At 39.6% G+C, this 23,044-nt stretch overlaps 2 protein-coding genes across 7 annotated transcripts in view; both read right to left on the reverse strand.

The window, feature by feature from the left end:
- Window positions 1–4,269: 4,269 nt before the first annotated feature.
- COX18 (cytochrome c oxidase assembly factor COX18) lies at window positions 4,270–10,762 on the reverse strand. Its single transcript, XM_068680414.1, has 6 exons — window positions 10,467–10,762; window positions 9,054–9,154; window positions 8,141–8,304; window positions 7,097–7,209; window positions 5,933–6,040; window positions 4,270–5,118 (listed from the first exon to the last, which is right to left on the reverse strand). The coding sequence occupies exons 1-6, from the start codon at window positions 10,719–10,721 to the stop codon at window positions 4,945–4,947; spliced, it is 915 nt and encodes a 304-aa protein (XP_068536515.1). The 5' UTR covers window positions 10,722–10,762; the 3' UTR covers window positions 4,270–4,944.
- Window positions 10,763–12,760: 1,998 nt separating this feature from the next.
- The window catches only part of ANKRD17 (ankyrin repeat domain 17), an 85,771-nt gene continuing 75,487 nt past the window's right edge, over window positions 12,761–23,044 (reverse strand). For 5 of the 6 annotated variants that reach the window (XM_068680396.1, XM_068680395.1, XM_068680400.1 and 2 more), the window contains 6 exons: window positions 21,268–22,916; window positions 19,240–19,437; window positions 17,999–18,247; window positions 16,200–16,375; window positions 15,702–15,866; window positions 12,761–13,354 (listed from right to left, as the gene is read on the reverse strand). In XM_068680396.1, the coding sequence (XP_068536497.1) occupies window positions 13,295–13,354; window positions 15,702–15,866; window positions 16,200–16,375; window positions 17,999–18,247; window positions 19,240–19,437; window positions 21,268–22,916 (2,497 nt within the window). In that variant the 3' untranslated portion in view covers window positions 12,761–13,294. The remainder of the gene's footprint in view (window positions 13,355–15,701; window positions 15,867–16,199; window positions 16,376–17,998; window positions 18,248–19,239; window positions 19,438–21,267; window positions 22,917–23,044) is intronic. The other variant, XM_068680397.1, reaches the window with a different exon arrangement.

Genomic DNA, 23,044 nt, shown 5'->3' on the forward strand with positions numbered 1-23,044 from the left:
CAGCCTAGAGTGGAACGTTTACTTTCTTGACTTATAGTTTATTTTACAATTTATCCTGCCTTTTATTTCAACAGCTTTCACACAGTTTTGTGGCTGAAGTCCATGAATCTTCTTTCATGCCTAAGGTGTTATTTAATAATCCCCTTTTCTAGATTTTTCATCCATTATGTTGGAATAGAAACAGTCAATTTAACTTATTTATGCTACTGTTTAAAGGTCAGCTTTATGTTGTTAAGAGATCCCAGGGATGAACAGAACTTGCTTCTGCTTTTCAGAGGGCTGTTTTTTTTGGCAATGCTAGGAAAAACAGTTTAGAAATTCCAGTGCTTTTGATTGTGTTAAAAGAATTTAAAGAATTTGTGCAGCAAGATCTACTAACTGAATTTCAGAAACTATACATAAATTAAGAAGCTTTATTTTTATTTTACTGAAAGCTTATTACTAGGGAGTACTTTGGCAGATACTTGCTGAAATGTAGAAATTTGAGATCTAACTCTAAACCTACCTTCTTTTAGTTTAAAGCCATTACTCATTGTACTATCTATCACTGCATACTCCCTGACAGCGTCCCTCCCCAGCTTTCCTGTAGGCCCCCTTTAGGTACAGGAATGACACTACAAGGTCTCCCCGGAGACTTCTCTTCTCCAGGCTGAACAACCCGAACTCTCAGCCTGTCTTCATAGAAGTGCTCTGAGCATCCTCACAGCCCTCCTGTGGCCCTCCACCACACCAACCTACATTATACCCGAACCACTGCTACATAATTTAGAAACAAAAATACCAGTAAAAGATAACAGTGCTTTTTTATACTGGAAGAATTAGAATTCCCAGTCTGTGATTATCACTGTTTTTGCTTCACAAACAAAAACATCCTCAGTTCCCCTAATCTGCTGCCCTGTGCCAGGCAGTGAAAGGAGTACTCTGCAGGATATCCTTGCACAGTTCTTTTGTGCAATGCTCACTCTGTTTGTGATGAATCACCTATGTACCTGTATATTCTGAGAGTGAAAATACTTATAGTGAAACAACTGTTCCTTTTATCCACTTTGTTCCTTCCCATCTCTTTGAGGGACAGCTATGAAACGTGTTGTATACAAAATGGCTAACATTTCTGACACAGATAAAACAGTGGTATCGCACAAATGCATGCATTTCCAAATAAACAGAAGATACTGAAAATGCTGGATTCTCCAGTGTCAGCCTATGCAAACTGGAATGGGCAAAGACAAAGTTCCTCTGTGAGTGTTTGATGATAAAACCAGTTTTCCTTATTTATACAGTTATTTCTTGAAATATTCTGCCTGTAGGAGTTGTCAACTTGTAACCACACAGGATTTTTTGTTTTGTTCTCTTTTTTACATGTAACCAACAGTGTTCTGAGAAACACCTAATATTTGCTCTCTCTTCCAATACAGAGGTTCGCCCTTATTTTACATATACTGAATACTAAATTGTCAAAACAGCTACAAACTTGGCTCAACAAAGCTGGAAGACTAAGTTTTGTCACCTCAGTATCTGGAACAGTTGAAACATGCTGCATGGTACAGTTTTTTTTTGCTGCCAGGAAACTTGCAGATCTACAGAAAACCAATGCTCAGTGTACTATGGAATTTATCTCCAGGTTCTACTTGACTTAAATGAGCACCTTCCATGAGACACATCTCAAAATAAATTACATTTCTGTCATATTACCTCTTAAATTTGAGGAATGATGCTTTCCTCAGGTACTGAAGAAACTCAACGTGTTATATTCATAACAGTCATGTTAATACTAAGGAATCCTACCTGGTCTTTCAAAGAAACACATTCCTCTTTATAAAATTCTTCCTGTCTGGTCAGCTGTACAAACCATGAGCTGTGCTATGCTCTCCACAGTGATATATCATAGTTTCTTGACTACAGTCTGCTTCTGAGGAACCACAGTTTCAGTTGTCATATTTACCCTGTAAGAAGGACAATCAAACACTGTATGCCTTGCACATAGCTCTCCACTTGTTAACAGACTTGAAGCTCCTTGGCCAAAGAGGTACAAAATTCCTAAAAGCGAAGTGGTGAATGGTTGAATACTTCTGCCTCATATTCGTTTGCTTCAGATAATATGCAGAAATATTTATTTTTTTCCCCAGTTTTAGGCTGAACAGTTTAAATTTTGTTCACCTTAAAGCCATATATAATAATTTCTCAACACAAAAACAATAGTCAAAGCCAGTACAATGTCTCAACTCCTTTCAGAGAGGAAGAATAATGACATCACCAGCACGAAATAGCTTCAGCCTTACTGGACTCCTACCCAGTAAGGGTAGATCAGGGGACTGAGAATGCACACATAAGAAAGGAATTCGTATCACAGACTGACTTCTAATCAAAGTAAGGAGCAAGGACAAAAAAACAGTTCACTGCTATTTTCCAAACCCAAAATTTCAAGCCAAAAACTGCAAATATCTCATAGATATGAGAAAGTGTTCTTTGCAATTTAATTGGAGGAGTAAACGAGACAAAAACAATGAATATGTCACAGAGAGCACCGGAGCTGATCAGAATCAGCAAGCAAGCAGAATTCTAATTTGCAAAGCTGCGAGCATGGCTCAAGTTACCAGGTGTCCATTTTGAAAATGTTGAGAACTGCTCCAGCTCTACTCAAATTGTGCTGGTCACAGTCCCCAGGTATTTCAAAGCAAAGTGTAGGAAGCAAGTAAACCACGAATGTGGAGTAATTCGCTTCCTGAGCACTTTCCTGTTAGTCTTCGTAGCTTCGAGTTTGGGTATAGTTTTGCAATGTGAGATTTGAAAACACTCAAGACCTCTTATATTTACTTTAAATATGCTCATCTATGGCCAGTTCCCATTTAATCAAACATCTTGTCATCCTTCTGCTTACTCTTCAAGTCTTTTCAAGTCTTTATTCATTTCTATTATTTTCGTGTTTATTTAACAAATGCTAAACTTACCACTTGATCTCACCATCACTCAGAAAAATCACACTCTATACTACCTTAGTAGAGATCTACTATGAAACAATTATAAACCCATAATGAAGGAAGAAGGGCCTGCTCCTGCCATCTTTAGTTACATGAGGCTTATGTTGCTAAGCAGAAGAAAATTATCAGCCAGGCCCTTTAGGTCTTATCCTGTTGCCATTTTAGTTGACAAAAAGCTTCCCTTTAGCTTTAGCAGTAGCATTAGTAAACTCACTAAATCCTGCTATGCTATTTGAGGTCACAAAGTATACCAAACTCACCCATTCTCAAAATCTGTGAGCAAAAATCAACTTCAATATCTCACCAAGCTTCATTACCTTTTTTTCCATTCAGCCAGGCCAGCTAGCATTGTGACATGAGTCACTCTCCAACATTTAAAATGACAAAACCCCTTATGTTCATCAACCAACATACAAAATCTTGTAAATGCACCTCCTTACTGTAATACCAACCCTACTTTCCTGTACCTGAAGAACTGCATGCATGTTTGCAAACAACAGTACAACCTCTGACTGAAACCTCAAAAAGGAAGGAAACACCTTTTGGGGAAAGAAACATTATTATAGAAGACTAAATTCACCATTATTCTTAAGGAAACAGTAATAGTGTTAAACAGTACATTTACAAGAACAAGGACACTAGAAACAAATGGAAGAAATAAAACAGAAGACTCCAGAGTCTTTCTGCCATGACAAAGGCATGTGATCACTGACTTGGTACTGTTGTCTGCTGTCAGCCCTGTGCTCTATTTGCTTCTGTTTTCCCAGAGACAAATGGTTTTGTCTGTCAAAAACAAACCAACCAACCAAAAACCACCACAGGTATTTTTAAAATCACTTGCTCTTATGAAAGATAAATGAGCAGTGACTTGAACAGTTACAACATGAATCACCTTGTTTCTGTTGTATGACAACCATATGACAGCAAAGAAATATTTTGCTTTCTAACCTGATTGCTGCTTCTGTAAGAAAACATTACTGGACTTGCACAAACTTCTGTGCAAAGGAACATCAGTGTGCACAGGTTTCATCTACTAATTTAAATGTATGCAAAGCAAGGTTAGACATAAACATAAATTACCCCTCCAGGAAGTGCTTACATATAATTACACAGATGCTTACATTTAAAAAAAAAAAAAAAAGCACACTGAAACACAGGTCCTTTGAGGCATAAAGCATTTGCAATTTACCTTTAGAACTTATACTAAAATAATTGACGTACAGTTGCATGAAATATTTGGTTTCTTCTTTATCAAGATGCTACTTGCATCATTTTAGCAGGTACAATGGGCTGCTGTTACTCAATTTTATTCATGAAAAAAAATCAAAACCATAATGTCATCACTCAACAGGTGTACACCAGAAACAAGACACTTACCCTCCTAACTCCAAATCTGATGCACAAAAGACTGCTAATTACCTAGCTTACTTTGCAGTTTGCAAGAATCATCTGTCAGAACTGTTGTAAAATGTCACATTAACCACACAATTTGACTCTATTTTCCAATTGACTCTAACTGATTACCAGTCAACGTGCATTCACGTCTAAATCAACAAACCAATAACTACACCATGTCAGCCCATCTACTCTTTCTCTTCACCCTTGAATTCATAGTTCAATAGTCCACAGGTCAGATCAGCTTCACTACAAGAAGGCAGCCTAAATAAGTCACGATTTTATTTAATATTCATCTTCACAATTCCTTACAACAATTTAGGTGATGGACTTCCATCACCAGACCATACTAATTGCAAAATCAGCATCCTCAAAACCAAACTTCCCAATAAACATAATTTTGTGCTGATGAATCATTCTTATAGCCAGAGGGTCAGCATTTCCTTTGTAAAATAAATATATTTCAGCTGCAGCACTTTACAGTAAGTAAAATAAGTACATCTCAATAAAATACCACTTCTCAATTATGCATGCTAGCTTTGTGGGATCACTCTTCCAACAGTTCAAAACATTATTTCTTAAAACCGTATCTGGTAGTTAAGGTAGACACAATATCCCTGTAAGGAGTATCCGAGTCAGATTTGGTCCTTGGTATGCAACACAGTCGGCGAAAGGTCGGAGAACGGAGCAACAGGTTGTGTGAGAGTCCCATGAAGCTGGAGGACAACCAGTACAACGCCATGGACTGCAACAAGACAAATACTGAGTTCAGCCACCCTAGATGCAATGAAGACACTACAATTTCAGGCAGCTCTTCACAAACCACAACCACAAGTTATTCCTAGTAATCAAAAAAAATCTCACCTAAATACACTCCTCTCGATAACAAAATCACTTCCATTTCAAACGTATTTTTCATTCTCTCTTAACTCTTCTGGGAAAAAAAGTCATCTACACTGAAGCTTGATAACAGTTTATAAATTAATTCATGGCCAACTTGCGTAAACACCTGTGTTTCAGACTAAATAAACCTGATCGGCCAACTGTACGCATTGTTTTGCTAACCACTGCAAAAACATTCAGAAGTAGAACACTTGATAAAAATAAGAAGTGTTCTAAGAAGGATATGGAAAACTTCCAAATCTAAAAACTAAGCTGTTTTCCTCTTACAGTAAGCAAATACATATTAGAGCTTCATTTGCATCTCCTTAAAAAAGCACTTCCTCTCATTTCTGAAATCACAGAAAGCAAGCTAGCAGTACTGAATTTTATATCAAGCCTAGTTTGTGAAACTTATGTTTAGAAACTGTGATTTTGTATATTCTTCCCTTTTGGACAATGATATCCCAGTGTGTCAACAATTCAAATGCATGCTTAGGCAGAAAGTCTTAGCTGTTTTAGGGCACACTATAACAAAGACCATTAAATAGAGAATATTATATATATATATAAATGGTAATAGAGATCTATCACATAGACCAGTGATTTGGCCTATTTCATACATTCATAGGGCCAAAAGTCACAGGTAAACGGAGACACCACCAAGACTCTGTACTTACTGAGGGGACCGTTGCAGCAACAGGGATCATTACTACTGACAACACTCGAAAGAAATTTGTAGCAAGCTTCTGGAACCTGGAAACTTCCATTTTTTGTGAGGCAAAAATCTGAAGGAGAGAGAGAAGAAGCCCACAGTTATAAATAAAGTATTTGTCTCATGTTAGTTGTTTAAAAAAAAAAAAAAGAAAAAAAAAGAAAAAAGAAAATAACAGTAACAGTGGGGTTTCCTGTAACCTAGTACCCCTGTTCACATATTTTCATTTTCTCATTATCCATTTCAATTAACAACCTAGTACAATCTTTCCTTTGTTTCATGTTTTATGTGATTATTTATTTTTGTAAAATAATTGTATTGGCCTATCAAAGTACCCATCTAAACCATTTCAAGGCAACATCATTTTACACAGCCGTTATGGCACATTCAGAATTTCCAGCACCTCGTCCTCAAGAACAGTCCTCTGATAAAGGGCTACCGAGAGGAAACAGATCAAAACTGGTTGATGGGTAATCAAATGAAAACAACATCAAGTCTACAGTCTTGTATTCTCATAACACAATCTTAGTCCATGTGACACAGAAGACAATGGAGGAAGAATAAAATCCAGTTGGTTAGTCTGATGAGGGCAACTAACAGAAAGAGTTAAAAACAAAACAAAACAAAAAACACATTTCCATTGAAGAAGAAAAAAACGAAGACTACTTTCTTCATTTTGTTTCTATTCACTCCTCTCCCCGGCTATCTTTCACCATTCTAGATTTTTCAATATATTAATTAGAACAAATAATATTGTTAATTTTGACTACAAGGTTGAAACAGTTTTTTTCAGAGGTTAAAAAAGTGTTTTTTGAAACTAAAAACCAGGCAGCTCATTAGAGAGGTCTTTTAAGAGCAACTTCAGAGCTGACACAAAATTTTACTGAGGCTCAAGTCAAGTAAATGAGGTATATCAGAAATGTCTCAGCAGAATTTTTCAGCTCTAAACGAGACACATGCACGTTCAAATACATGGAACAATTAAGCTATTTTTCAGTTCTGCATTTAAAGCAGTCATAATCTGAAGCTAGCACGATGTTACTGTGTTTTAAAAACAAGTAATATTGTCTTAAAAATCTGAAATGAAAATTATCCTCTTGGAATCATTCTGTTTATTCCACCAACATACCTCCACGATCAGCAAATTCAAGAGCCCAAGTGAAACTGGCAAAATCCACGTAGAATCTGGAGCTGTGAGGTCTGTAAACCACAATGTTCCACCTGTCGAAAACTGTTCTTGAACTAGAACAAAAATGAAAAGAAGGCATGGAATTAAGTATGATTTTCTACCTCAGTTTTAGTCAGAGCTGTGCCAAATATGGCAGACAAATCACCCACATTTCTAGGTGCACCTTATTTATGTAACAAATGACATTTAAAAAAAAAAGCCTTTTGTGTAAAAGATCACATATCAAGGCAGTCTGCTACCAATACAAAGGCAAAATGGTGGGAGATACGAGAGAGATGCAGGTTAACTCACGATAGCCACTGATTCAGGACAGCCAGTGGCTGATTAATCATCAAATTAGGTTGATCTGAACAGCCATTTTATAAGCCAAAAAAGGAGAATACATGTTGTAAAAACCTACACTGACACAATGTCAACTTTTTGTGCTTTTGAAGTAATTGTATTTTTCTTAATAACAATATCACTTGTCACTTTTATTTTCAGAAGAACAAAATGTAACTCTGTCTTCAGTAAACTACAAAACAATACAAGTGCATATGACCTAATGAAACATTCCATGCTGTTTTCAGAGCTCAAATCCTGATACTGCTTTTAAACAGGCATCCCCTAGCTCGCAACCCCATTATACACACTGAAAGCATATAAACTGTTATCAGTTAAGCATCTGGATCCAACTGAAGTAGTTCAGATCAAAGAAAAGTGTAGGTGTGGTCCAGAAGCAAGCTCCATGATTAAATGAACTGTGTTCTACTCTAACACAACACATACAATGTACCTAATCAAAATATTTTAAATCCATTTTATTAGATATTTATCTAAGTTTATTTATCTATTTCAAGTTTAAAAACTTAATAGTAGAGTCATTTTTAGAACAGCTTGTATGTCAGACTCAGGACATTATGCTCTTTAACCATCTAAGTGCCTGTAAAAACAGTAACTGAACGAAAAATGACTGTTTTGAGTGCATCTCTTCAGGCAGATCACCTTCTGAGTTCAAGGCACCAACGCTGCAGTTGCGCAAAGCGAGGGACACGAACACCCACATCGGAATCTGCACCCACACCAGTAAGGTGGCTTTGAAGGGATGGCAGTTGTCTCGAATGTACAGTTCCGTGATAATCCTCCGCAGGTTCCTCTTAAAATGAAACCTTTTAGAAAGAAAATAATAATGAAAAAAACAACAAACAAAAACAAACAAAAACACTTCCAATATGATACAGCAGAAATTCTCAAATTCTAAAATAGTAATTCAACAGACTGGGCATGTCAACTTGACTTATTTACATGTTAAGTCTGGAACACCTGAAGGTCTTTCATCTTAAAACATGCTTCTCTCTCTCCCCCTATTTTTTGCCAGCCCCCGTTCCTCTCAACTTTTAGCTCTGTTCCCGTAAGCAACTTCTCATGAGTTTTCACATCATCACGCTAGAAGTGACTACAATATTTTATTTTACAATGCTTTTTGTCTGAACTGGGATATCACTTTTCCAACACAGAGGCCATGGATCAGTTATGCAGTCTTCAATGTCCTAGCTAAGATCTCCTGCTAGTAAATGAGGTGCAGTTCTCCACTAAGAAATGAACAGAACCACAACCATCCAAGCCTTCATTTTCCTAAACACCATAATAGCTAAGGAAAGTTTAGTTGTGAGTAAAGATGAAAGTGCCTAGATTTGGACATCTAATCAGTAGCTTCTCAGAAAATCAGAGCTAAAAGCATTGCCTTCTAGGGTATATCCAACACACACACACACACAAAAAAAAGTTTAAAAAGCAGTAAAAAACACCTAAGTCTAGGGCAAGCACAGACTCTTTTTCTATAATGTTGCTTTTTGCAGGGTTTTTCACACCTCCCCTCTGGAACATTTTTGTAGGGTACAAGCAACTGTCATCTTACCTGGCAACCTTATCAGACCAACCCAGTTGCTTCCCACGAACAGAAACTTCATAGCGAAGACGCTCAGAAAGTTTTTTAATTTCAGGTTGTAAATTTTCCAACTAGCTAAAGAAAAGGAAACATGTTTATGAACAGACAAACAGTTACATGTAAGAACCACTTCCTCTCCTCACCTTATATGGATACTCATATGGATACATTAAAAACTACTGTGAAGGACAAAGCACAAATCCATGAATACCTTTTATATGTAAACAAAATAAGCGTTTGAGAATGCTAATTAAAAATATTTACAACACCAATCAAATATACCAGTAAAACTAATTGGGTTTTAAATTTTATTCTTAATTAGTATCTTTCTGTCTTCACACAAGGGATCGTAACAAGACACTTTATGTAACAAAAAGTCTCAAATATATTTTAAACTCCCACAGGATACAACTGGACAGTCTCTGAAGAATAGGAGGAATGTTCTGAAGAATAAGAACAGATTCCATTATGGAATGCTGTAATACAACTTTCGATTTTGCAATCAAAAGAGAAGAAAATGAATGGAATACTATAGAAGAAACAAAACACATAACTCTACATGAAAAAAAAATAAAGAAATTAAATTGCACTTATTTTGCCATATCACTTTTTGAATTATAATCACTGAAAATTCACATCTGAGAAACACAGGTGCTTTTAAAGACCTGTCCAACGTTTCCCATCGTTATCTCACACAACATATACAGATGATGAGCAAAGACCTCATTAATTCCAAATTAACCTTGAGCTCTGACCATTTAGGTGCATCAACCTAAAATCCTCAGAAGTTGACAAAGAGAAAGAACAGAAAAGGAAAAACTTCCTATCATAGAACCGATCATTCCTATCATTTATTGCTGCAGGGACAGTATATAGGCTCTTTAGTAACTTCATTTTCCTCACTTTTGAAGAAAAAAAAATAGACGTTTAGGAGGTACTGAAGGCTAAAGTACATCAGACTTTTAAAGGAGCGCCGTGATTCGCAGTTGTGTTTAAGGTAACTCGAGGCACAGAGAGCACCTTTTAAGTGCAAGTTGACTCACGCTGAAGCTGTTAAGCTTTCATGTGGCTACCGTGACAAAACATATTCACGTTTTTCAGTTATATTTAGGCTTTAGGAATTCAAGGAATGACAAATAAACGAAGGGAGGCAAGTTTACAACTACAAAAAAAAAAAAACCATCCGCGGGTTGCAGCGCCCCTCTCCACACGAGTCCAGTCAGCAAAGAAGACCCCGGGCAAAGGCGGTAACAGCCGCCACGACCCCAGACCCGCATTTTTGTGGTAAAATAACAGCACCGCGCACACCGCGCTGCCCCCGTTTATTATTTTCCCCACAACCAACATCTCCTGCGTGTCCCCCCCCCCTCCGCCTGGACCCACCTTGGCCAGGAGGCGGCTCTGGTGGGCGGCGAGCGGCAAGGTGACGGCGGTGCGGAGGGCGGCGCCGCCGCAAACGATGGCGGCCCACCAGGGCAGCCCGGCGGCCGCCTGCAGGGCCACCAGCCCGCCCTCGGCCCAGTGCACGGGCGCCGTCTGCGCCAACCACCCGTACCAGCCGCCGGGGCTCCCGCTCGCCGACGCCGCCACCACAGCGGCGACCGTTACCGGCCGGCCGCCGCGCGCCAGCCGCCACATTCTCAACGTCCGCCGCGCGCGCAGCCCGCCCAGCGCGCATGCACCGGGCGCGGAGGGAGGGTGAGGTGCCGGGCCTGCGCCGCCATTTTGGATGAGGGCAAAAGGAAGGGAAGAGGGCTGAGAGGAAAATGGCCATTGAGAAGGGCAATTAGCGTCTCACAGCACAACTGCTGCACTGAATGCTTTTATTTGCCCCAACGTACCTCCTTCCTAGCCCCACAGTTGTAAAGCAATTGCCCCCACATCGCAAAGTTGCTGCATCAGCTGTGTTCACTCTCCCTAAATTTCCCCTTGAGTCCTGTGTTGAAATGAGGCTTCTATCTAGAGCACGGGGCTGTTTTCTTTTAAAATAAAGAAGACCTGCCAGGTCTCAAAAGAGTACGTTCCTTTTTTTTTTTTTTATTGGTCAAATAAATGCAGTACATTTGAAATATAAAAAAATGTATCTGAAAAAAAATGTTCCTAGTACAGACTTGCACAGAGCCCAGGCTTTTAGTTAACAAGCCCAATGCCACAGCTGTAGCACCAAGCCTATTCTACCCTGGCCACAGTTTGATTTTCAAGTTGACAAAATACAGTAAGAAACCACATCCTAAGAAACTCTGTTAGTTTGTGCCACGGAATACGTTGTAGTAATAAATATTGAGCAATCTCTCTGTGAAGGATTATTTCAGAATAAGAACGTAAATAATCCCAATTAGCACTGAAGCAGTAAGCCTAAGATTCTAGGAGAGGGCAAGAGGTCACACAAGAGCTGAATGGCACTATTCTCCACTCATAGTAAGGTACTGAAATGGAATTGCAATAATTTTTCTTAACAGTTCTTCAGTTCAATATCCATTTTGATACACCCCCCTTTATACAACATACTTCAAGTGATCAGAGAGCTGGAAAAATTAGCTTGCTTAATGAGACCATCACCTAAGGGTATGTAAAAGGACATCAGTACACACAAAACTTCCGGTCTTCTACAAAATTGCCCAATGTTTAAAAGGCAATAGGTTTCTTTGGACAAATATTCCTCCCTATCCTCCCCCCCATTGCTTAAGTACCACCATAATAAATACAAAATAGCACTTCAAAAATTCATGCCTTAAAAGCAGACCATTTAACTAATGTGTCGTTTCTTGGACAGATTGTATGTCTCAGGAGAGTAACTTAAAACAGAAGGGTTGAATTTGAGTGACACAGAAAGTAAAAATAATAAGCTTTCCCTTCAGCCTTCCTCCAGAGGATAACCAGTAACAACAGATCATGGTGGTCCTTTGCTGTCTCGTGTAAGAAGACATTCAACTTGTACATGTACCTTAAGCTGTATGTATATGAAGTGTACAGGGATCTCGACTCAAGCTCTGCATCACTGCTGACTGAGCCTTTCCTCACAGGACCCCTGAGTTTCTTCCCAATGCTGATGTTTGCTCCACAACTAAGAGAGGAAGGTGACAGCTACTGAAGATGACAGTAAGGAATTTTTCATTTGGACTTCCCAAGACAAACCTTCTCTGGTCAGCAAGCAAGTTGAGAACATAACATGATCCTCTAAAACAAAGCCACTTATTCTGAAATAAGCCTTCGTTTGGAGCCAGTTTTCATCGGTGAAGTTCTACTGTAACTGCAAGTTAATATTCTTGTTCTTGAAACAACACATACCAAGTATGTATCTTTTGAAATTACTTTTTCAGGCAAAGGAAGGAACTGGATGAGCAGAAGCTCTGGGAGCACTTACAGAACAGAAGAGGCCTAGCTGCATCAACCCAACTGTAAGAGTAAGTTTTGAATAGATGCTGCAGCATGATACATTTGCCTCCTTTGCTGGGCAAGTAAGGGAGTTGGTGTGGAGACAGCTCTTAATGTACCAAACGTCTGTTTTCTCAAGCACTTTCGGCTGAAAAGCCTTCCATGCAAGGAAAATGGTAACTCTTAAAATCTAGTTACAACTGACGTATACCTCCTGAAAAAAAAATCCAACACACATTTGGAAGAAACCCTCTGATAATGCCCAGTTTTTATACTGTACTTAAATTACACAAGTAGAAAAGTTATGCTTATTAATAGTTTAATGTATGAAGGAAACATCCAGATTTCTGAATATGAAGGTACATATCTCACATTAATTTAAGTCTACATAAAGTAGAGCCTCTATACTGACATATTGAAATTTACTTTCTGCTTAGCCATTTGTTATGTAAACAATTGTACATTTATTTGCCATTCTAAAACTTCAGGATCAAGTTTACATAATTTTGCTAAATTTCTGTGTTTGCTCAGAAGCAGTTTACAGTACTAAAACCAACCAGCCAAAGAACAGCTTCAACAGAAAGTTATGTCAAAAAAAAAAAAAAAACAAACAGGAAAGGAAAGAATAAAGGCTAACTAAGTTGAAACGTATGATGGTGGGGAATGGGCGGTCACAATGTTCACAGAAAAAGGTCAGTTAGTAAGTTCTTCTGCAAAAAGCCTACACACTTCAGTCAAGCACATCAGTAGAATGATCTGGGAGCACATAAACTGTTTCTGCCATTTGTGTTTTCCTCTGTAAAAAAGGAATCTCAAGGCTAGCAAGTTGATCCCACTCAGCCAAGTTGGTTCATATGCACACTGTTCATGTGAGGTGTCCAAGTTCCAGTCCACACCTGAAAAAGAAAAAGAGCTTAACTTAATACCACGTAGGAAATATTTCAGCTCAAAGTATTTCAGAAATCAAAGCCACATTGCAGTGCTTACAATTTCCACTGCACTGCGGTGAATTCTGACATTGGACAACGTAGCAATAAATAATCAAAAAGCTACCCTGATTTACTTTCATCACTTGTTACCCTGCTGCAGTTCAGGTCATAAAAGGCTTTTGGAGAGGGAAATAGGTTTTTCATCTGTCTGCCTGTACTCATTTCACCTTGGCCACAAGTTCCATCTTGTTCCTCATTTCTACACGGTGCAAAATATACTTTCACCCAGCCCAAATGCTTTCCTCCACAGTAAAACCAAACAAATCAATAATATTTATGTCCACTGGTTCCTCCATTACAGCAACACTGGTACAATATATATTTTACAGTGTTAGACAGGAAAAATGTATCCCTTTAGACCAAGGGAAGTAAGGTATGCCCTCAAAGCATGCCAGGTCCACTGTCAAGGAGAACTAACACAACTCTGTGCATGTGCAAGATTATTTGTGACCACAACTCCCGAAGATTTCTGGCTTTCAGAACAACAGGCTTTATTTCCTCTTTACCTCAAAATGTTAGGATGATTAAGAACTTGACTTTGACACCTTGAATTATTTTCTCCCAGTGCATACCAAGCAACGCAGCTCTGGGAAAACTTAAGTGTAACAAAGCACAGCCACCTTTGGGGAGCAAAGGGGTTTGTTATTGTTTTTGTTCAACTAAATCAGAAGTTACCAGATAATGGGCATAAGCAACTTTAGAGCAATACAGAAACTGCCCAAACAGACCGACCACCTGCAACAACAGATATCGGCACCCCTGTGGTCTGCCAGAGCTGAAAGTGGTTTTGAGTAATTCAAATGAGTAATACATCTTGAGTAGTTCCCAAGCAAATAATGTCCAGAAATATTTTTGTTTAATAACAGTACAACAGAGCTCAGTGTATAATTAAGAATAAACATGGGGTTTCAACATAAGAACTAGTGATGAACCATTATAAGTGACTGGCTGAGTACATCAAGGAGGTTTGGGTCAACATCAGCCCAGTACCTAAATTACATTTAATCAACATGCTTATAACCAGTGCAAGATCAAAGTAATGGCCTGATGATCTACTTCCTCCCTTTCTGTACCAACTCGCAGCCCAGTGAAGACATCATACCTTTTAAAACCTAGCAACGACCCTTTAGACCAGTCCTGGTCTCATTTGGACAGAGTTTTATTCCTAGTAGCACGTATGGTGCCATGTTTTGGATTTAGGATGCAAATAATGTTGATAGCACACGTTTTAGTTGTTGCTGAGCAGTGCTTATGCTAATTCAAGGTCTTTCTGGCTTCTCATGCTGCACTGCCAGAGAGGAGGCTGGGGTGCACAAGAAACTGGGAGGGGAACACAGCCAGGGAAACTGACTCAAACAGGCCATAAGGATATCCCATACCACATGTCATGCTCCGCAATAAAACTGGGGGGAGTTAGGTGAGGGGGGGGGGGTACCTTGGCTATGGAACAGTCTGGCTGTGAGCCATCATGAGCCATCATTGCTTCTTTGGGGTATTTTTTCCCTCCTTGTTTTCTTTCTTATTAATCTGACTTTACCTCAACCCATGAGTGTTTTTTTTTTTGTTTTGTTTTTTGTCTACAATCCTCTCCCCCATCCCACTGAGGGGGAGTGAGCAAACAGCTGTGTGGTGCTTAGCTGTCTGCTGGGTTAAACCATAGCAAGACCTAATGCTGTTTTCGCTTTCTGAGATGGGAAAGCTTATATAACAGCAAATGAAGGGCTTTTCTCATAAAAGCAACCTGATTGTGTTTTTCCAAGTGTAGAACTGCACAGACAAATCATTATCATCTGAGTAAAATACATGGTTTAGGAATATCTTTTGTGTAAGGACCTGCCTACAACACCATCAAGGAAACTCATTTGCAGTAATTAACCAGGTGTCTACTCTGATTGAATAGGCAGTTTCTCCATATTCAGCTGGAAGCAAACATCCTATTTCTCAAGCACAAATACATTCACAGAATCAACTACACTCCTTTAAACTGCATTAACTTATTGATGTTGATTTTTAACTTGGGTGTCAACTTGAGCTTATTTTTGGAGAGACAACTGACATTTACAAGCTGTGTACATGCATACAGCACTCAGTGCTGGGAGGGAGGTTAGAAAGAAGAAGAGCAAAGAAATTTAAAGGAATGAGCAACAAGAAAAAACACTAGGTGATTTTCATACTTTCTACTTTTCTGTTTTAATACTTTCTTTTCCCTTAATCTAAAAGCAAATGGTGAATACAAGATAAAAAAAAAAATTACCGTCTGAGGCCCATTATTTTCTGTGGAATTTGAAACCATCTTTATCAGCGAGTTCCAAGATGGGTCAGCAGCATGAGGCCCATTAAATATCGGGCCTCCAGTACCATCTGCGATGGGGGCTACTGGAGGAATCATTGCATTCCCATACACAGAGAAAGGCATACCCTTAAGGGGGAGGGAAAAAGCAAGAGTCAGTATGTATTCAGAAACACTACACCCATTAAACATGGACAGTAACAAAAGGGAATTCATGTTAAAGAAATGGTCTTAAAGCAGTAATAAAAAGCCTGAATTAAAGAAAAACCTTTCTCAGCATATTTTTATTACATTATGGATATTGTTGACAGATGTCAGCTTCTGCAATACTGTCAGGCCAGTCTGTGTTTTAGCTCATGCCTGCTCAACTGCACAGTGAGCAGTATCTCACATTGTTTATTGCCAGACACATGGAGGTAGAAATAAAGCAGTACTGCACACAAAGTACAAGAGGATCATTACCCCAACTTTTGGGAAGTCCATGTATCCTGCAGGAACGGGCTGATGGAATGTACCGGAAGGCGTTACGATTCCCGTGCTGTCTCTCTCCATGGCTTGGTGCGAAAACACGCCTGGATCAGACATGGGCCTGTGGATCATGTGGCTCCCCATTCCGCTGTGACACCAGTCCACTTTATCTAACAGAATGACACAGCAACAACATTAGCCTTGACACTCGCTAATCATCAGCATCAATGTTTGCACATCACATTTCTAAAAGTGGTATTTGCTCAGTTTACAGTTCCCTTGCATCCACCTGTATTAGAACTTGGTTGCATGTGAGATGAATAGCATCTGAAACGGTACCTCGGTTGCTGCTGCGGAATAACTCTCTCCAAAGTCATTGCAAGGAGTTTTGAACAGTTCCATACAGCAAAGGTGTCACCTCTGCAATTTTCCTTCAATTGAGAGGGAGACCTGGCATTTGTGCTAACTCTTCCTCCTCATAAAAACTCAATTCCTTGCACCTTTTATACTGAGAAAGAGGTATGCATACTATGAAGGCTATTTGCACCACTCTGTTATCATTCTTTCATGCTTTTTATCATGAACTCACAGACATAGAAGTACTTTCAACAAGCAAAGAATGTCTAGTGGACTTGTATACTTATATTCTAATTGCATGAATTCATCACAGGCAACTTAGCACTGTTACTACAAATAGCAAACAACAGGCAACAACAGGCAAACCATTTTTTCAAAATAAAAATAAGGAAGTTTGATTGGGGGTGAACACAGACTCTTCTGAAGCCATCTTAATTCTCAGCAAGAGAAAAGTCTATTCCATTCTAAACTAAACTAAATATCAAATGCTGAAGTACCTGTACAAAGCAGAAACAAAGCAGCAGTACAAAACCAAAGCTATGATACGTGAAGGCAAACTTTTATACCTAGAGAACGCATAGAAACATGTTTAATTTCTAGAGTCTTCATTATGACTAGCCAATCACTACACAGATGAAGAAAACAGGTTAAAAGCTTTTGGATACACCCTATTTTGCATTAGGGAAAAAAAACATGAGAAGAATGTGCACTGTCAGCCTATTAAAACCCTAAGAGATGTTCGGGCTGCTCAGTGAAGCAGTGGAACAGGTTGTTCAGAGAGGCTGAGCAGTTTTCATCCTCAGAGGTTTTCAGGATCAGATTGGATAAAGGCCTGAGCAACCCAGTCTGACCTCACAGCAAATCCAGTATTGTGCAAGAGGTTGAGATGACCTCTACAGGTTCCAATCCAACATATTCTCGTGACTCTGTCCCCCTCACCCCAAATGAAGAAAAAGATCCAAAAATTTTTTTTTAAAAAACAAAAACAGGTCTCACGTAATTTGCATCCAAGGGTTATTTGCTGAGAAAAACTGTATGTCAATAATGTAAATTATTAATCAATTGTGAAATACTGAGTTCCATGAGACTATAGTTCAGAGCCTTATTTTAGTAAAAGGCAAATAGTGTGACTGCACAAAAAGAATGACAAGGCCTTCATTTCCTTCTCTTCCTAAATGAATCGATCCTCCAGCAGTTCATCCCTGTACAGGATGGTTTTACTTCCCTTGTTATTTCTTGCTTTGAGTAAAAAGCCTTCACAGCCAAGATGTTTCAAAAAAAGTTTTTCTGTGACCTTGATAAAACAAGACAAATGGATAGCAGGAAAAAACACATCTCTAAGATCTTACTTCATTGTCACCTTTCAGCTCCAAAGGAGAATTAGGAAAATACTGCAGCAAGCTGCAAGCACATGGATGTCTATTAACACAACGTACCTTGATTGCCACCTATACCTTCAAAGGACCAGATTCCACTATGTCCCACTGGAGCAGCTAAGTTGCTCCCGATAACAGATGGAGTTGAAGTTCCAGTTTGTCTAATACGTGCAGACCGTTCAGTCCCAATTGGAACAGGAACTTTTCTGTCCTGAGAAACATTAGTGGGTTTTTCTGATCCCAAGGACACTGCTGAGGGGGTGGGAGATGGCGCTCTTACTCCAGAAGACACTGACTGAGCAGGAGATTCTACAGAAAAACAAGCACATTTAGGAACAGCAGCCAGACCCCCACACACATTACTATAAGCCTGTCACTTAATGTCAAGCTGTACACCAAAAATGAAAATGACTAGTTTGTTAGTGCCCTATTCATACAGCAGACATTTCAACATAATTTTAACAGCTGTACTTGCAAATCAGAGACATTCAACATTTATTTCTTACATAAAATGAGTACCATGCCCTGTCAGCTAGTGGACATGCACTGCAACAGACAGTTTAAAATCTTAACTAAGCATTACTGTGTATCAGCAATAGAGGATTTGAGCATAGCTGAAATAAACCAAAATGGTGGTGGTTGGGGTTTTACGGTTGTTTTTCTAATTGTGAGTTGTTCTGTGGGGTTTTTGTTTTCTTTTCATAATCGCCAGTAAAACTGATTAACTTACTCCCTGAAAAAAATGGCTTTTAAGAGTTAATATTTTTCCTTCCAGAAAACTCTGCTGCATAGCCAGAACTGCAGGAGCCAGTAATGGAGGAAGGTACCAGAACTTGCCCTAAGCATCTTCCCCTGAAATACATTACACAGTTCTGCTTTAAAAAACATCAAGTAACTCCTCACCTGTAGGACTGGCTTTCGTAAAAATATCATTACATGATTTACACTGCTCACACTTACAATAATACCCTCAAACTAAAATCCTTCACTCTTTTTTTGCAAGGTGACTGAAAGAGTGCCATATATAGTAGTAGTCTAGTGCTAATTGCAACAAGAATAAGGAACTCCAGAAGCATGACAAAACCATAGCTACTAAAATTTTCTGATAGAAGTTTTGATTTCTAGCTGCCTGTAAAAAACATCTCAATCTGTGGCTGCCTAAAGGTTTAGAAAATATCAAAAACCCTGAAGTTAAAAATAACCAGAGCCAGAAAAGCCTACCTAAAATAGGCAGTACAAGGCTGTTTTTTTCCTATTAATACAATAGCTTCTCAACTAATTTCTTGCTGACTAGAACTCACCATTTGATGCTGATGAACATGGAGGCAATAAACTAAGTGGGGAAAAATGTTGTCTGTTAAAATTAGCAGCTGCAGGTGCTCCGCCAAGAGGTGTCCCAGGTGCATATATTTGACCTCCCGAAATGTTTGAGGCAAAGTTACCCAGGTGTGTAGAAGAAGGTGTTACAGGAGCATAGGGTGAATCCATACTGACAATACCTATGAGAGAAATTGGCAGAAGTGACTCCCATTATTGCCAGATCTCTATGAAAAAGGTCTCTCGTGTCAGGGAAAAAACTAGGAAAGAAGGAAAACTTGTACCCAAACAGTTAGGATTCTCTCTTATTATTTTTCAAAGTAATTGGGAGTCTTAAGCTTCATGCTCCACAAATTTCAATAGTACGCATCAATTGTGCTGTACATAAATCACCCATGACTCATGTTACCATGCAGATACCTCGAATGGAAATCAGTTAATGAACACAATGTCTTCTGATGTAAGTGGACATCAGAAAGATAACTGTTTCATTACCTTGTAATTTAAATTTTTGTAGGTACAAGGGAAAACTGAGGTAATACTAAAAATTTGATGACTTTTTCCCATACACATTTCATTTTACTGGAAAACAATTTCTATATATACACCTTGACCAACACTGAAGTGATTGTTTTTCCAATCCAGAGATCCATTTTCCTTTGCTTAATAAAAAGGCATCTTATTAAGACCCAGTGGCACCAATTCTATAAGAGCAACTCACCTTAGCTGAGGTGTCCAAACTATAAGCAATACTATCCTCTTAATATTCTCAATGAAGAAATGTAAAAACAAACAGGAATTTTATGACCCAGTGAACAAAAAAGCTTTATGTCCAACTGCTGTGACAGTTGGATCACTTTCCTACTCAAAGCTATTTTTAAAAGTTTATTATTTGTAGTCATAGTTGGAAAAAATTATTTCACCACAAACAGGCAGAAGAATAAAATAGCACAGCAGCTGCCTCCTCTGCACCACCCCTTATGAAAATCCAACCTTTTCCATCAAGTTCTTCAGGTTATCTCCTACAAACTGATGTGACACTCCCTGACTCTACAGACATTTCCAACCTCACCTACTGCTCCTACAGGTTTCCAAACTGTTGAGATCGTGGTATTACCATGGTCAGAGCACTGATTTTACTCAGAAACCTGATGGGCATATTCAAGTGATATATAGCATATGCATGTGCAAAAGTCCAAACAAATAAAAAAAAGATACTAAGTTGCCCAAAATTCGTGGGTAGTTCCTCAAGAGCTCCTCAACATTATTATATTTACAGAGCATGGAAAACTAGCTGTTAAATTTCTCAGTTGATAAGTGAAGCTACACTACCAACTCAAAGATCCTACTAAAACAAGCACAGATGGTATGAACTGTGTGTGTACTTTCTGGGAGCTTCAGAACAAATTCTGTGACAACTCCTTGGCTTCTATTTGTGCAGAAGGCTAAAAATCTTGCTACAGAAGTCAGCAAGTCCATGGAATTATTATATTTTAAATTGAATTTAGTATTTAAGAGAATACACCTTCTCTCTAAGCCCACATTAAAACAGGGATACATTTATTTTTTTAATCAGCCTAACACTTTGAAGAGGGCGTAAATGTTTCTGTAGTCTAAGAACAAGCAGAAAGTTATCACAAAACAGAATAGTTATTAGCTGGTGGCACAGAAAGAAGGTGGAAACAACAGCAAAGTGTTTTATTATCTCAGCTATTGCAGAAGAGTAGAGTGGAACGGCAAAGAATACAGCTCAACTTTTATCAAGCTCATCAGCTCCTAAATAGTTATGGGATTTGACAGGTGGCACTTAAAAGGAAGATGAACTCAGCTATGCCTACAGAAACAAGAACAATAAACTGTATTAGAGCATGCTTTCATTGCAGGGCAGACAGTGATTTACCACAAATGACCACAAAAGCTGAGGCAGAAAGTATTAAGTCTTTAAAATGAAAACACGCAGCAGTTATTAGAAGAATACATTATGAAGATACAAACACAAAACACAGACTTACCTGAGGGACTTGGAGCTGGCCTCTGTAATGGTGGCCTAAAACCTGGGGCTTTGGAAGTATCAGACTGATGTAAAGGATCTGAATTTGGCAAAAATGAAGACTTTCCTGACAGCATAGACTCTGGCGTTGTCTGAGATGAAACGACAGAACCACCCCAGAAGGCATGAGCAGACGTCGGACTGTTTTCGAACAACGTACTGAAGGGCCCAAATGGTAAAGTAGCACTGAAATTGTTACCCATGGACTTGTTTGCTGGATGGGCTGAATTCTGAGAAGCACTTTGTGTACTTAAGGTAGAAGGAAGCTGCACTGAAGAAGGAACGCTGTGGGGCCTTTTAATGTGATTAACATTGAGGACTGCGACAGAAGAATTTTGCACAGGAGCTGGATTCTTATGGACACCACCAGTTCCATGGACAGGCGGTCTGATGGCAGGGGTTTCCATCTTAGCTGCAGGCTGAGAAGACCCCATTGATGTCTGAGACATGGGATAGGTCATCGGGGCATTTGTTGGACCTGCCACAGGAGCAGATGAGCTCGTTGCCGCTAAACTGGGAGGCACAACCATTCGAGGATCTGGTGCAGGAACCTGAGGTTGCTGAAGAGGGGGTCTTGCCTCTTGCAGAGGAGTTCCCGGAGGCTGTTGATGAACAGGGTGCACAGAAGTACTCCCAGAACCTGTACTGGGCTGCCTACTGCTGGTCGAGCTGCTCGCTTCTACTGCTGGCGGACTACCCACTTCCTGATCAGATGAAGGTGCACCTTTATTCGGAGAGGTCGCTGCACAGTCTGAAGGACTGCTTCTAGAAACGCCTGCTGGCTGTGCAGGAGGAGAAGGAGATGATGGGGAAGATGCAGGGTAGTGTTCTTTGGCAGTAGGAATTGGATATGTGGCATTCGTAGCCGCTGTGCTGGTGTTACTCGCTGTGGTTGTCACCGTGGTTGTCGTGGCATTTGACGTCTTCACAACTGTGACAAAAAGCTGCCTTCTGACTGAAGGTGAACTTGGACTGCCATTTGCAGAAGAACCAGGCACAGTAGAAGCCACTGAACTTGTTGTAGCTGTTGGACTAGTTGTCAAAGAACTTGCCGAATTCACCTGAGAACCGCTGCTGTTCTGGCTGTTATGGCGAGGCACCATGTGAGGCTTAGGTGAGTTGGTAGCTCTTGCGGGGCTCAGTGGCCTAACGGGAAACGGCCCCCACGTGGACTGAGCTGGTGGGAAAGTACCTCCAAAGTGGGTCATGGGCAACCGAGGTGGACGGATTTGCTGGAAAGTCTGAGCAGCGAGTAAAGCATGTGCAAACTGCGGAGGAGGATATGCTAATGGAAGAGAGACTTGGAAACCAGGCCGCACATTATTCACTGGATTCTTAATGGTTTTGTGATTGGATGCTGAAGAAATTGCAGGCACGGTGAGCGCAGAGGCAGTCTGAGATGTTGATGAAGCAGCTACGGTGGTCACTTTGATCCCCACAAGAGAACTGTTAGCAGCTGTAGTGGTGGCAGGTGTTGATGACCCTATTTTGGAGTTCGCAGCAGAACTTTTCAAGCGGTTCTTTGGAATAAGTTCATCGATTTCTTTATCTGGGTCTTTAATCAAGGCATTAATCAACTGTGTGGCCTGTCTCGTTGATTCTGTGCCACCCCTAAAGAACAAGAGGAGGGGAAAAAGAAAGTGCACATAAAACATTTACACACATTAAAGTACCTCAAGCACAGTATCCAGCCTGTCTTCTGTCATTCTAACAGCAAAAAAAAACCTCTCAGGAGTGAG

This window comes from Anas acuta, chromosome 4, assembly GCF_963932015.1.
Source record: "Anas acuta chromosome 4, bAnaAcu1.1, whole genome shotgun sequence".
Taxonomy (NCBI): Eukaryota; Metazoa; Chordata; class Aves; order Anseriformes; family Anatidae; genus Anas; species Anas acuta.